The sequence below is a fragment of the Culex pipiens genome, chromosome 3 (genome assembly GCF_016801865.2).
Source record: "Culex pipiens pallens isolate TS chromosome 3, TS_CPP_V2, whole genome shotgun sequence".
Classification (NCBI taxonomy): Eukaryota; Metazoa; Arthropoda; class Insecta; order Diptera; family Culicidae; genus Culex; species Culex pipiens.
In genome coordinates this window covers 109,039,952-109,054,287 of record NC_068939.1, presented here as the reverse complement: position 1 = coordinate 109,054,287, position 14,336 = coordinate 109,039,952, and the positions used below count along the sequence as shown (strand labels likewise).

At 38.6% G+C, this 14,336-nt stretch overlaps 1 protein-coding gene and 1 long non-coding RNA gene across 2 annotated transcripts in view; one reads left to right on the top strand and one right to left on the bottom strand.

Moving 5' to 3' along the window:
- Nucleotides 1-14,336, bottom strand: part of LOC120421493 (cardioacceleratory peptide receptor-like) — a 179,018-nt gene that overhangs the window by 56,499 nt on the left and 108,183 nt on the right. The window contains exons 2-3 of the mRNA XM_039584712.2: nt 4,493-5,424; nt 710-820 (exon numbers count right to left, since the gene is read on the bottom strand). Of these exons, the coding sequence (XP_039440646.1) occupies nt 710-820; nt 4,493-4,705 (324 nt within the window). The 5' untranslated portion in view covers nt 4,706-5,424. The remainder of the gene's footprint in view (nt 1-709; nt 821-4,492; nt 5,425-14,336) is intronic.
- On the top strand, nt 1,315-3,093 carry LOC128093261 (uncharacterized). Its single transcript, XR_008212357.1, has 2 exons — nt 1,315-2,983; nt 3,050-3,093. It is a non-coding gene; the product is annotated as an uncharacterized LOC128093261 (long non-coding RNA).

The following is a 14,336-nucleotide window of genomic DNA, read 5'->3' as shown; positions in this document are numbered from 1 at the left end:
ATTACCGCACTAATCAGCTTAATTATTACTCTGCCCTGCTGGCGAGGGACACTGCTGACGCACTTCCAACGTAAAACGCACTCAATCTCAGCTAGACCCACATCAACGACGGATGACGAGATAATACGAAACATTTAGTACAAGACTGGGGAGCATCGTGTTTCAGTCAATTTCAACTGGAGCCGCAATAACCACAATGGTTTTATTGTGCAATACAAAGTTGAGCAAACAGTCGCCGGAAAGAGGGCCAAAAGTGCAATTTTCCAATATAAAAATCAAATTATTCTCTCAAAGTGGTGATGTGCAGCGACTGTCACGGTCATTCGACGGTATTCAAGTGCATCTTGTCATCGCGGAGGACAAATCGTTTCGATGCCTCTGGAAAAGTGGCACAAAATTGATTTTTATTTATCGTAACTTTTATCACCCAAAGTGCACTCGATGGTTGAGAAATGGGTACTCCAGCAAAAAAATACGTAAATTAATTTTGTTTCCAAGCACTTTTCTGGCCATTTCGAGTGGGTCAGAGCTGCCCAAAACGGTTATGTCGATGCTCAAATCACCTCCCAGCAAAAAAAACTTCATATCTGTCCAACTGGGTTAACCATTCACAAAAAATGTTTTTATTTTGGTCGTAATTTGCCAAACTTTTTGTATTGCCGTCGCGTATAAAAAAGAGTGATTCTACATAGCACAGCAGTAAACTTACCTCGTAAAAATAGAAGCTATCAATCACTTGCTCGGTACTGTTGAGTGGAACCACCGTATCGTTCGTCTTCATGATACTCTCGTCAACGGTGGCGATGTTGGTCGACAGCAGCTGAAAGTGTAAACAAAAAGTTATAGGACCATTAGTGGCAGAACGAGCAATATGCTTGCGCTGACTGCAGTTTTTCGACAATTTACACACATTTTGAGTTGCAGTTGCACACTTGCTGTAAATATTTGACTGCCATGTAATTGATGACAGCTGATGTGTTTCTTTGATATCTTTATTTTGTTGTGACTGTAGTTTGTTCACAACAAGACGCTTTATACAGAATACACCTTACTTCTTACTTGTTACTTCTTACTTCTTACTTCTTACTTCTTACTTCTTACTTCTTACTTCTTACTTCTTACTTCTTACTTCTTACTTCTTACTTCTTACTTCTTACTTCTTACTTCTTACTTCTTACTTCTTACTTCTTACTTCTTACTTCTTACTTCTTACTTCTTACTTCTTACTTCTTACTTCTTACTTCTTACTTCTTACTTCTTACTTCTTACTTCTTACTTCTTACTTCTTACTTCTTACTTCTTACTTCTTACTTCTTACTTCTTACTTCTTACTTCTTACTTCTTACTTCTTACTTCTTACTTCTTACTTCTTACTTCTTACTTCTTACTTCTTACTTCTTACTTCTTACTTCTTACTTCTTACTTCTTACTTCTTACTTCTTACTTCTTACTTCTTACTTCTTCCTTTTACTTCTTACTTCTTACTTCTTATAAAATCACCGTTCAATTTCAGGGAACACACAAAAAATCTTTGTGGCGTTCAAAAAACTGATCTTGAGAAGCAACGTTATGATGGTAAAGGTAAGGTAAGTTCGATATTAGGAAGAGTTTAGCGAACTCAATCTAGTCGAATTTGAATGGTTGATTCCATATTAAAATACAAAATGAATTTTTCAATTTTTCATCACTGCTATTTTGCCCACCATCTTGAATTTAAAAATTCTGACAAAAACACAACAAAAAAAGTATGAAAAATATGTCTTTCTATTTGTTGAAAAGGAATTTTTTGCAATTCCGTCGTGAAACTATTTACTTTTCCTGTCATTCTTGAACGACGAAATAGCCTACTTTTCTGTACCAAAAATAACAGAATCGAATATCAACACTTTTCAAAAGAAATGCTGAAAAGTTCTACTCGGTGAACCTCGTTGGATAAATGTACGACTCATGCTGAAAAAATCCTCTTTTTGCAACTTGTTGCATAAACTACTATTGTCTATACACCCAAAGTTAAAGAACGAGGGGATAGTACACACGAAAAGAAACGAGAGGAAAGTGCTATTTTGCGAGAGTATAGTCCTCTCGCGTGTTCATTCGTTCATTGGAACAGTTCATCCTATTGAGTGGCTTATATGGACACATGACCGCCACTTAGTCACCGAATCGTGGTGGCCCATACGGCAAAGGCACGGTTCAATATGCCGAAGGTCTTGGGTTCGAGTCTCGGTACCGGTACTTTTTTTGATAGATGAACTTTTTTTGAAGATGAACCCATGAGTAAAGTACTCTCGGTAATTTCGGGTTTTATCCTCTCAGTTCGCACACAGTACCATTTTACTACCGAATCGTGCTCTTTATTCTTTCGTATGCCGATGCCCAGTTCTGGGTGTAGGATAATCAAGTCTAGACTGTATTTGTTTTCAAAATCGATTTCTTTTTAAATTGCTGAACCATTTCCTGAAGTTTACTTTTTTTTTGCCTTTCTTGCTGAAAAAAGGTATAGGGTTTAACTCTTTGTGTAAAAACTGAAGCATTTCAATTTTGAATTGGTAACAAAAAATCTCTGCACACTAAAAAAAATTAATATTACATTAGACGTAATTCTTGATTAAACCGATGATAACAACATGTAATCGTATTTTCGATGTAAATTTAGGTTTATTTTGGCGTAAATCGATAAAATTCTCACTGGTTTTCATTTACATCGTGCGTAACCTAAAATTGCATCTCAAATAACCTGATTTTACGCTAAATATGATGCACATAACTGGAGCATCACATTTAATGTAATTTTACATCAAATGAAACCCAATTTTACGCACGTCAGCAGCTACACGATTGTCAGAATTGTTAAACGTCAAACCGTCAGCCAGCTTCGACGTCGCAGAGAATAGCATTTTTCATCCAGATTCCGTTATTTTTTTCGTTTACTGGCCGGAACCTGCTACCGTTTTAGAGAAAACCAGTCAATTCTCTGATAGAGGTGAGTTTAAACATTCTTTAATTGATATACCTGAAACCGACAGCAAATATTTTTTGGTCTTTTCAGGTTGCGGACGGACATCATGGAACGCGAGGAAAAACACGTTTTAAGCCGCAAAAAGAATTGCTCCTGAATAAACCGAAACATAGTGTGCAAGTGCAGGGCTCCATGTCGTCGGTTCAATCCTCGGTTCGGTTCCATCTGTGCCACCTTGATGCTTCCTTGAGCGAGTGGCCAACACGGTACAAATGGTATGCCGGAAGGTTGTTAGTGGAAATAATCCTAGGCGGAGGGTTTATGGCGCTACTCCAGTGAAAAATCTTTGTGGTAAAAACAACGAAAAACGAGTGAAAGTTGTGTAATTAATTGTGATGAATATTGTGCAATAAAAACATTTCAAATTCAGAATACAGAAACACGTTTACTGTCGTCCAATAAGAAAAATGAGATTCCTATTCGAAAATGTCCCGCCAAAATTACGTTTAATGTAATTTTACACGATATCGGAGATTGTTTGGGTCGTGTAACTTTACGTCTAATTAGACACAACATTGCGTCTAGTTTGATGCTCCAGTTATGTGCATCTAATTTAACCGAAAATTACACGTTTTTTTCGTAGTGTGTGGGGAAAATTGTAACTTAACAAACAAATATAACAAACATAAGGGAGAAAAAATTCTACAGCAAATCCATGTCAAACAGTCATAACAAGTGTGTGCGCAAATTTTCATCGATTTGAAAAATACTTTGTAAATGTTCAAAAAAATCTTTCATTCATTCATAATTATATGAAAATTGATGTTGGCATTGGAGATTTAACTTAATCTCGTTATTTATTGTAAATTTTTTAAGTTTAATTTTGTGAAAAAAATGCATCTTGCAATGCGACTTCTAATTAAGTTGACTGCAACTTATTGAAAATTTGTTTGATGTGTAAAAAATAGTAATTCATAAGTTAAATTAAAATATGAAAAAACTGAACTACCGTAATCTGGAGTAAATCGGGGCTACAGTCTGAATAGGGACAGCAGTTTTTAGAGCACTTAAAGCTTTTAAATTTGGAAATGGATGTACATTTTGTTCGCCTGAGTCTGTTCTAACCGAAACCAACCAGAAAAATCAAAATATTGTGCTCCAACATGGTTAAAACTGCTGTCCCAATTCGCACCGTTTCTCCCGATTGACTCCAGTTTACGGTATCAATAAAACCATGTCCTAAAAGGAGAGTGAAACACTCTTAAATTAAAATTTACCGTACATGTTTGAAAAGTTTTCCGGAAGAAGTTATTAAAAAGGCTTTTTTATGAATCAAAATGAAATAACTTAAACAATATTAAATATTCTGATTGAAGCGGATGGACCCAATATTTGACCTGATTTAAGTTCTGCACGCGGAACAATACCCGTAATTTAATGAGTTCAAAAACTTTTCTTTTTCGGACTCGATAAAAGCAATTGCTTTCTCAACCCATTTTTGATACCCATTTCCCAAGGTATACTATAACTCACTTGCGCTATCTCCGATCCATAGTACGAGTTGTTCAACTCCAGCAGCTGTTCGGTGCCGAAGCCGAGTTCCTCGATTGACGGAATCTCGGTTACCACGAGCTGCTGCTGCTGTTGCTCCTCACTTCCGGCTCCAACTCCCACTCCAACGCCAGCGTGCACCACGGGTGGCGCCTCAATGTCACTTATCACTAGATTTTCCTCCATTAGATACATATTTCGTCCGACCCCACCCCCACTCGGCTTGGCACACAAAGTTTGGTTTGGTGGAAGAATTTTACTTCTCTACTTTTCTTCTTCTTTTTTTCACGAAATTACTCGCTTTCTACTGCACTATCTTGAACCCACCACACTGAATGACTCAATATGACGACGACGGAAGGAGTAAAAGCATTTCTATTTGGGACATCATTCTCTATCTTAATATTTTCATCATCTTCATCAGTGGCAGCAGCGGCCAGATGCAGTAGTAGGGCATCGTCCTTCTGGTCCTGCTCCAAATCGTCCCCGACTCCGTCGTCTTCATCCGTGGGACGGGACCACGGTCGGAATCGCCGTTCGTAGCAACAGATTTCTCCACCGCGGAACTGGCAACCGCTCGGATGATGTCGAAGGAGAATTTGATGTGACCGTAAAAATATTACAACAGCTTCTCGTACCATTATGTTGCCCTCTCTGAAACTGGCCCTCGACCCTTGGTGGATCGGAATGTCCTCTTCAACCCTATACGCTGTTTGTGGTCCCCTTCTGGTTATGGTTTTGGATTTCGGGGGAAAGAAAGCACCATCGATTTTCCACGCACCGCAGACAAAAAGATTGAGCAAGCAGCTGCCGCAATTTCTGTGCAATTTCCCCCCGGATGATGTATCCAGTTGGTGGTGGTGGCCAAGGGATATGGCCTTGGATCGGCAGGGCCGATCTGGTACGGAAGTGACCTAAAAAGAAGAAAAAAAAGGGGAGACAAAAGTGAGAGACCGTGTTAAACTTGGGCGATAAATAAGCAATTTGCCGTTTCTGTTTATATCGGTATAAGAAATGGAGCGCGGTCCTGTTTCGCAAAGAACAAGCTGAGTTCAAGAAATTTCTCAGGAAATGGAAGGACACATTATTTTCAAAGAATTCTTTGAACTCATCCAATTATAACGATTGTTAACTCAACTCACAACTGTAGCTCACACAAAAAATACCTTTTTGAACTCAATCATACTAAAAACGAGCAGGTTTGATTTGGTAGCGACCAATATACGATTCTGATGCTCTGACTTTGAAAATATTTGTGCAAAAAAATTATAGAATGATGATTTTATTTCTTTTAATTATAGAATGATGAAGCTCACAATGACCTTCACAAATCCCCAAAATTCGATTTCAATCCTGAGATATTCAATAAAAACAAAAAAAGCTCCGCGGATGTTTGTCACTTTTCATATCAAAGAAGGTTCAATCTTGTCGTGCTATCTTGTCACTCCCTGAAAATTGATGTAAGTGCGACAAAGGCCAAAGGGATTTCAGGTCAGAATGCGTTTGACGCACGTACAACTGAGACTACCGTAAACATTTGTAATTATAGCTCGGGACTCCGGCAACCAAATACAACCAAACTTCGGGGCAATGCACAGAATGGTCAACCAAACAAAACGTGTTTTTCATTAAAACGCGTTTTTCTCGGATCGTCGAAATGGCGGGTGCGACAAGATAGCACGACGACGTCGATATGAGGAAATCGGGACAATCCAAGGGACAATCACTCGAACGACCTATTTTTTACGATTTTGATAATTACATGATGAGGAATTGTTGCTAGTAATGCAATTAGTTGATTCCATTACCACATAACCGCCGAAAAGGCGTAAACTTTTGTTTTCTCATATTTTTTAGAAAACACAAAATAAGACTAAGAGGATTTTTTCCAGGCCGGAAATAGGACACTCTAATTCGTCTTTGATGAAACCACGGAAGGCACTGAAATTTTCTGAGGCTAAGTGCTAGCTTAAATAGTTCGCATGAAATGTGGCAACCATGGTGCAACATTCTCGCGTGAAAGTTCCACGACAGCAAGAGAAAAGGCAAAATTTGCACCATGTTGCCACATTTCATGCGAACTATTTAAGCTAACAGATAGCCTCAGAAAATTTCAGTACCTTACGAGGTTTCGTCAAAGACGGATCCACGGTGGTAATTTTATTGCTCAGACACACACATGCACACATTGAAAGACACAGGTTGTGCACCAACTTGGGAGGAATTCTGTTCTTATAAAGATTGTTGGACGGTCACCGGAAACCAGAATGATTTAAGGCATTGGGGTTGGGACCAATCTGGTAGGATTTTGGCCACACCCGGAGTGGCCAGTGCTCTGGGGAAGGTTCTACCGGGGGGACATTTATCGAACCATGCGACTTGGGGCAATATGGGTATCAAAATTCATGGTTTTTGATACTGGTAATGAAAATGGCCATTTTAGCAGGATTGGCCACACCCGGAGTGGCCATTGCCCTGAGGGAAGGTTCAACCGGGGACTTTTATCGAACCATGCGACTTGGGGCAATATGGGTATCAAAATTCATGGTTTTTTATACTGGTAATGAAAATGGCCATTTTGACAGGATTGGCCACAACCTGGAGTGGCCGGTGCCCTCAGGGAGGTTCTCCCAGGAAGACATTTATCGAACCATGCGACTTGGGGCAATATGGGTATCAAAATTCATGGTTTTTGATACTGGTAATGAAAATGGCCATTTTGGCAGGATTGGCCACACCCGGAGTGGCCAATGCCCTGAGGAAAGGTTCGACCGGGGACTTTTATCGAACCATACGACTTGGGGCAATATTGGTATCAAAATTCATGGTTTTTGATACTGGTAATAAAAATGGCCATTTTGACAGGATTGGCCATTGCCCTGAGGAAAGGTTCTACCGGGGACATTTATCGAACCATGCGACTTGGGGCAATATCGTTTTTGAGACTGGACATGAAATTTGCCATTTCGATAGTGGTTGTAAGGTCCATGATTTCCGGATGCCGTTTTTTCTGGGGGGGATAGACATTTTCCGAACCATACTTGTTTTGGCAATAGTTTCGTTTTCTGGCAATTTATTTTCACAGAGATGTCAAAGATTGAAGACATTAAATTTGTATTAATTATTAAGGATTAAATAAATTGGCAAAGAATTAAAAAATATGAATAACAATAGAATGATTTTTTAGAGTTTTGTACAAAGTTCTTTGTCTTATTGGTCATGTAGAACATAACCACCTGCATCTTTTTTGTCAAAAAAAACATGTTTTTTCTTACCATTTTCGGCTTTGAAGGTCTGCAATTCAGTGAATATTGAACCTACAACTTTCAAACTCCGGATTTTTTCTTAGTTAGAATGTTTATTTTCGAAAAAAATACCAAAAAAATAATTAGAGTATGTCGGTTTTTCGATTTATGGCCGCCTGAAACCCCATAGTGCAGCATTGCCTTGGCGTTCTCGCTTACGAGATTCCTACTCGAAACTAGGTGTCCGAAGGCTTGATTGTTGAGGCAATTGAAAACCTCTTTTTACATCTAAGCTTCCATCCACCCCGGGATTCGAACTGACGACCTTTAGATTGTTAGTCCAACTGCCTACCAGCGACTCCACCGAGACAGGATCCAGGGAGACAACTCCTACACCTGGACTGAGCTAACGACCTAACCTCTAGATTAGACCGGGTCAACATTTACTTCCCCGTCCGACGGAAGGCGTGGTCAGACAAATCTCTTCTCGAAAAATGCCACCGGGACCGTCTAGGATCGAACCCAAGCCGACTGGGTGAGAGGCAACCACGCTAACCCCTACACCACGGTTCCCGGCAATATCCTACATGTGTTCATACTTTTTGGTAACGATCATCCCATTCCTTGTTAGGTTATGGAAATCGTCATTAATCAATTTTTCCCAACTAGGACGTCATTGATTGTACCACAAAAATATATAAATTTTGAAGCACTTTTGATTTTGACCGAAAATTCCTTCAGTGGCTTCAAGAAAGACACAACCGGCACATGCTGAATAATTTTGAAATTCGTTAAATTGAATTCAATACAATTTTCTTCGGCTTCACTTTATGCTATATTTTTAATCTATATTACTCAAACTTTAGCAACTTTAAGCTAAATTATTTCCAGTAATGGGCAGGGGAGCATTTTGGATAAAACAAACGAGTGGTTTTAAAGAAGTGACATTACAATCAGGTATGCAAAACGTATTGAGCGTAAACGTAATTGTTCCCGGAAAATGCATTTTTTTAATGCGTTCATGAAATCTTTTTTTTATATTTGTTGCAGAAGAACTAATTCTCCAAACCCAATAAAACCAACAAAAAATCAAGTAGAGATCCCTATACGATAAAAGTAATCCATTTCCAGAGTCAGCTTTCTCTCATATAAGACAGTGTCCGTCAGACCGTAATCACCCACTCTCTCGCTCTTTCCGCGCGGGAGGTCCGAACCCCAATTTGTACCCCCACATTAGTGGGGTCGAACTTGGGTGGTTTATGTATAGATAGAAATCCAAATTAAGATTTGCGTTTCCCCCTTGTGCTGCGCTACCGGCAAAAGTGAGATATTTTCTCAGAAGCTGTATTTTCCTCGACGTCCGAAGGGTCGAATTCTTTCTTTTTCTGGGCTATTTCTTCACAGGGATAAATTTGTTCATTAGTGTGATGACAGAGGTTGTGGCCTCCTTTCAAAGATTTGTTCGTAATTTCTCAGGGCTTAGGGTAGAAACCCAAAGGATCAATCGATTTTCATTAATTGTATCCTGGTATTACAGGTGGATGTTTTTGATTAAATTAGAATGTATCAAAATATTGAATACATTGTATATGTTTGAATATAAAAAAAACTGTAAGCATGTCCCCTTTGGGGTAAGTGTGTGTCGGAATCGTTTTCTGTCCATTTAAGGTGCGTCGGCGGTCCACTAACTAACGAGCCCAAAACGGATGCTGCTGCTGCGGTTTCTGCTAACTGTTAAAAAAACCTTCCGTCGAATGACGAGAGAGATACGTGTTTCATCATCGCCGCAACTTTACAGCAGCGCCCATAAAATGTCTTCTTTTCCGCGGGGTCAGACCCGGGACCGAACCACGTACGTTTAATTTTAATGACGCCTATCATGACAAATTATCCCCCGGGCCAGGGGCTTGATAAGGGCATCTGTGACGCTTCTGCAAAATTCACCAAATTGCATGCAATTCGATTACGAGTGCGCGCGCCTCAACTCAAAAGTGGGTAATTTCACCGCCTTCCAGCGAGAAAGAGAGGCAGACCTTCGCGGAATCATTTGCGAATTATACACTTTTGTGTGTGAGTGTGTAATTGATTGCGACAGAAATGATGCATCGGCCAGGTCGCAAATTTGAGTTCGACGACAATTGGGATGGCCGGATTCCTTGGCGTGACCGCATCTCCGAGCTGCAATTGCATCCGCAAAAAAGGAGGCTCGTTCGATTTCCAAGAGATTGTGTTGGCAGGACAAATCATGTGAAAAATTACCCGCAATAATAATCGTTTATTGGTGCCGTAATGGGTGGTGGTTATTGAATTATTGAATATTTTATTGATGAGATGTCATTTCGATTATTATTATTGATGGGAAAGGGAAGAAATGTTAAACGCTGTGTTCAAGATTTATCTTTTGCATTTTGGAAATTCACAAAAGAACGATAAATTGTTGCTGTCATTCAGGTAATATTTCGATTGCAGTCCGATAATTGTTGATGATTGTGATTTTTCAGGCATTTCAAAATACATAATTAAACATCAAATATATTACCAACGAATTTGCACATTCTTAATCCATCAGGATGCCATCTCAAGAAGGTTGCATTTTATCTCAAAATGTGCGATCGTTCCGCTCCTTGTACATTAGGGTGTCCAGAAAAAAATGACCTCCTGCTCCCGAGGAAAACAATTTTTTGGGTTATTTTAAGCAGCTGTGAAAATTTTGAGCGAAATTGGTTGAGCTTAACCCATTGATACCCGAGCCTAAAGTTGGTAAAAAAATGTGTTTCATACAAAAATAACTTTTTTAAATCGCTAATAACTTTTCAGGATCGAGCTTTACAACTTTGGTTTGTTCTACAAAGTTGTAGAGCATTAAATTTTCAATGAAAATTTCACTTTTGGGATTATTTTGATGAAAGAAGCGCACTGAGCAGACCAAACCTTAAGAAAATTAAGATTTCCATACATTTTTCGATTTTCCCCATACAAACTTCACCTTCGAGTATGAATGGGTAAATGTTGACCGATTTTGCTCATATTTGTCTCAGAGTCCTAAAAAAGCTCAAGGAATAATATTCAGCTTGTGAAGCGAGGTTTTGAGAAAAAGTCCCATATTCTGGGCACCCTATTGTACATGCATTTTTTCACTTGTTTGAGGTAGCAACGAATGTCTTTAATTTTCATTACAAAATTTGGAGAAGAACTGCTTGGCTGACACATTTTTTCTATTTCTTTCTGACTTGGCAAAGTCCGATTCCCTTTAAAGAGATTAATGTCTCTGTTCGCATAAATGCCCTACATGCATTTTCATAACTTTTGAATTGATGTAGGTTGGTTCAAAATCGTGTGCTCTTTCAGAAAAAAAATCATATACATTGTTCTAAAAGTCTGGATGAAATTCAGTTCAATCGAGATGTATAAATATGGTTTTTTGACATTAACAAAAATTTGACAAAATCAGACAATTTCGAAAATGTTTTGTTTTTTTTTTGTTTTGAAAACCTGACAAAAATTCTTTAAAAAATGCTAGGGTTTTTTTCATGACTACATTTATTAACTATTTAATACTTGAGCTTCAAAAATGATTTTTTTTCTAACAAGCTCCCGCGAATATAAATTCATACATGAAATTTGATTGGATTTCTGAACCATTTGGATCCACCTGCAATCCATCGGTGCGTATACTTCCGGTGCATGCAGCGAATGTTCCGGTGAATAAGCTCCACCGAAAGCCAATTTCAAAATTGACATTTTCAATCTATCCCAACACAAGCTTACTCTTTTTTTACGACGACCTTTGTACCTTTCCCAGGATTGTCATTTTGCGGGTTTTACGACAGCGAAATCGTTTATTTTTTCACCCGCGACGGGTTTCTTGATAGTCCACACCCGCCCATAAAAAATCTCCGCGTGAATGTTGTTGTTCCTCCCTCATTCATGAGCTCGTTACCCGGAGCTTTGTTGTTGTTGAACAACGGGGGCGGTGCTGTTTTTATGCTGCAAGCGACAGGTGATTGCACGCGCTGGATGCGTCGGTGGCGGCGCCAACGGGCATAATGCATCATCGAGCATTCAACCCGCGTAAAAATCCATGACAAATCACAAATTATATTTTTTGCAATTCCGTCGTGAAATTACTTACTTTTCCTGTCATTCTTGAACGACTTTTCTGTACCAAAAAAAATAGAATCAAATAGCAACACTTTTCAAAATAAATGCTCAAAAGTTCTACTTTTCAGCACTTAAATGGGTGCTGAAAAGTTAAACTTTTCAGCACTTTTTTCAAAAAGTTACACATTCATTTTTTTTTATTTGAACGATTTATTGACAAAATACATGAAAATTTGACTTAAAATTTCACTCAATGGATGTTTTTCAGAAATGCAAAAAATGTTGTATGGAACTCGTTGCAAAACTTAATTTTTTCAGCACTCTTCATATTTATCCAACTTGGTGAACCTCGTTGGATAAATGTACGACTCGTGCTAAAAAAAAACCTCTTTTTGCAACTTGTTGCATAAACTACTACTTTGCAATTCTGCTGTGAAACTGTCAACTCTTCCTGTCCTTCTGGAGAAACGAAAAGGCCTTCTTTCCCTTACCTAAAATAACAGAATGGAAAAAATATCTTTCAACACTTTTATCGTAAAGTATTTTTTTTTTTCAATATTTTTTTGTTTTGAACGCTTCGCTTCGCTTCGTTTCGCTAGGAGACGATGATTTTAGCGGATTGCAGACTGGATTTCGCCATGTGATGTGATGATTGTCTAAGCCCAGGTTGCCTAGGAATTGAAAATAGGGGGATGGCGTCGCTATTTTTAGACCACGTTTTCCACTTTTTCTCATCGAAACCGACTACTTTATCGACTTTATTTTGCTGGGCGAGATAGGACGCCGTCTATTTTTAGACGATGACTCAGCACTTTTCCACTCTTGCGCTTAAAAAAACCAGGTGGCAGCACGATGTAACGCCACGTCTCTATTGGGAATAGAACCACACAGCAAAAAATCCGATGGTAAAATCGCATGCAAAAGCATGCACATCACCTTCGTCAAAATAAACACTTAATATTACACACTGCATGTGCAATTTTTGTAAACACAAAAAAAATGCAACCGACGGGATTCAAACCCAGCACCAACAGTACGGACTGGCGCCTTAGCCCGTTCGGCCATCAGACCGATGAAGAATGGAAAGGATAAACGCATATGGGTCATTCCACCTGAAGCGGAACACCATTTGAAAATTACCATCTCCGATTCTGCTCAAATTTGGCAGAGCTGTTAAGATTATCAAAACATACAAAAATCCCGAATTTCATCCAAATCGGACCACCCCCTCCATTTTTGTACCCTTTCAAAAAATCGAAGTTTTGGCGATTTTTGAGCGAAACCCCTATCTTCAAACGACGATAACTCAGGAACCACAAATCTTAGAGAGTCGGTCTTGGACGAAGAAATGAGGAATTAGAAAAAATATGAAAATAATAGAATAATGATAAATTTTCGAAAATTGTACTGTAAAAACTCTGTAGCATTTGCAAATAAATATAAAAAGTTCAAATTTTACTCATTATGGTTCAATGACACTGAGATCAGGAAAAATAGTGTATTAAAAATTACCCAATAAATATTCCTTAAACAGAAAATAGATTGTTCAAGGTATTGATTATCTCAAAATCGTATAAAATTGAAAAAAATAATTCATCTTACAGAGCACCAGGTAGTTATTATTGATCAGCATGACTGAGTGCTTCTAGCATATGCGGCGAATGAAGCTAATGTAGGTAATCTCAAAAACTAAAAACTTTAAAATTCGATATCTCTGGAACGAAAAATATTCCTTTCTGTCGATAAGTGATTCTTATGTAAAATCGGACGGGGAATACGATGGTGAGGTCAAATTTAAAAAATAAATAGGGTTATTTTGAGATACGGTAATTTAAAGTTTTCAATTGCACAATACAGGTAGAAAACATATTTTAGTCTAAATTTTGATCGCGGAAACGGATTCTACGTCCAATTTCCTTCAAAATTGAGTCTAAGACCGACCCTCTAAGATTTGTGGTTCCAGAGTTATCGTCGTTTGGAGATAGGGGTTTCGCTCAAAAATCGCCAAAAAGTCGATTTTTTGGGAGGGTACAAAAATGGAGGGGATGATCCGATTTGGATGAAATTCGGGATTTTTGCATGTTTTGATAGTCTCAACAGCTCTGCCAAATTTGAGCAGAATCGGAGATGGTAATTTTCAAATTTGCATTTTTTTTCTTGCACACTTCAGGTGGAATGACCCATTTATGAGCTTGACATTTCGGTCAAGTAGGTTTCCCATACTGATAGGCTACATATTTCAGGGTGTAAAATCACATAAAACTGCATAAAATAATGCAATATTTATTTTACACCCAGGCCTTTTACACGCAGCTGGATTACTATTTTTTTAGCTGTGCATAGAACGTACTCCACCTGAACCAGATTTCTCAACACCATGACAGCCGTCCATTGCCGGCCGCTCGCATCTCCACCGCGCACCAGGGACAAGGAAAGGGATTTGGAAGACGGGAAGTGTTGATGCTCCACTTGTTTAAGGG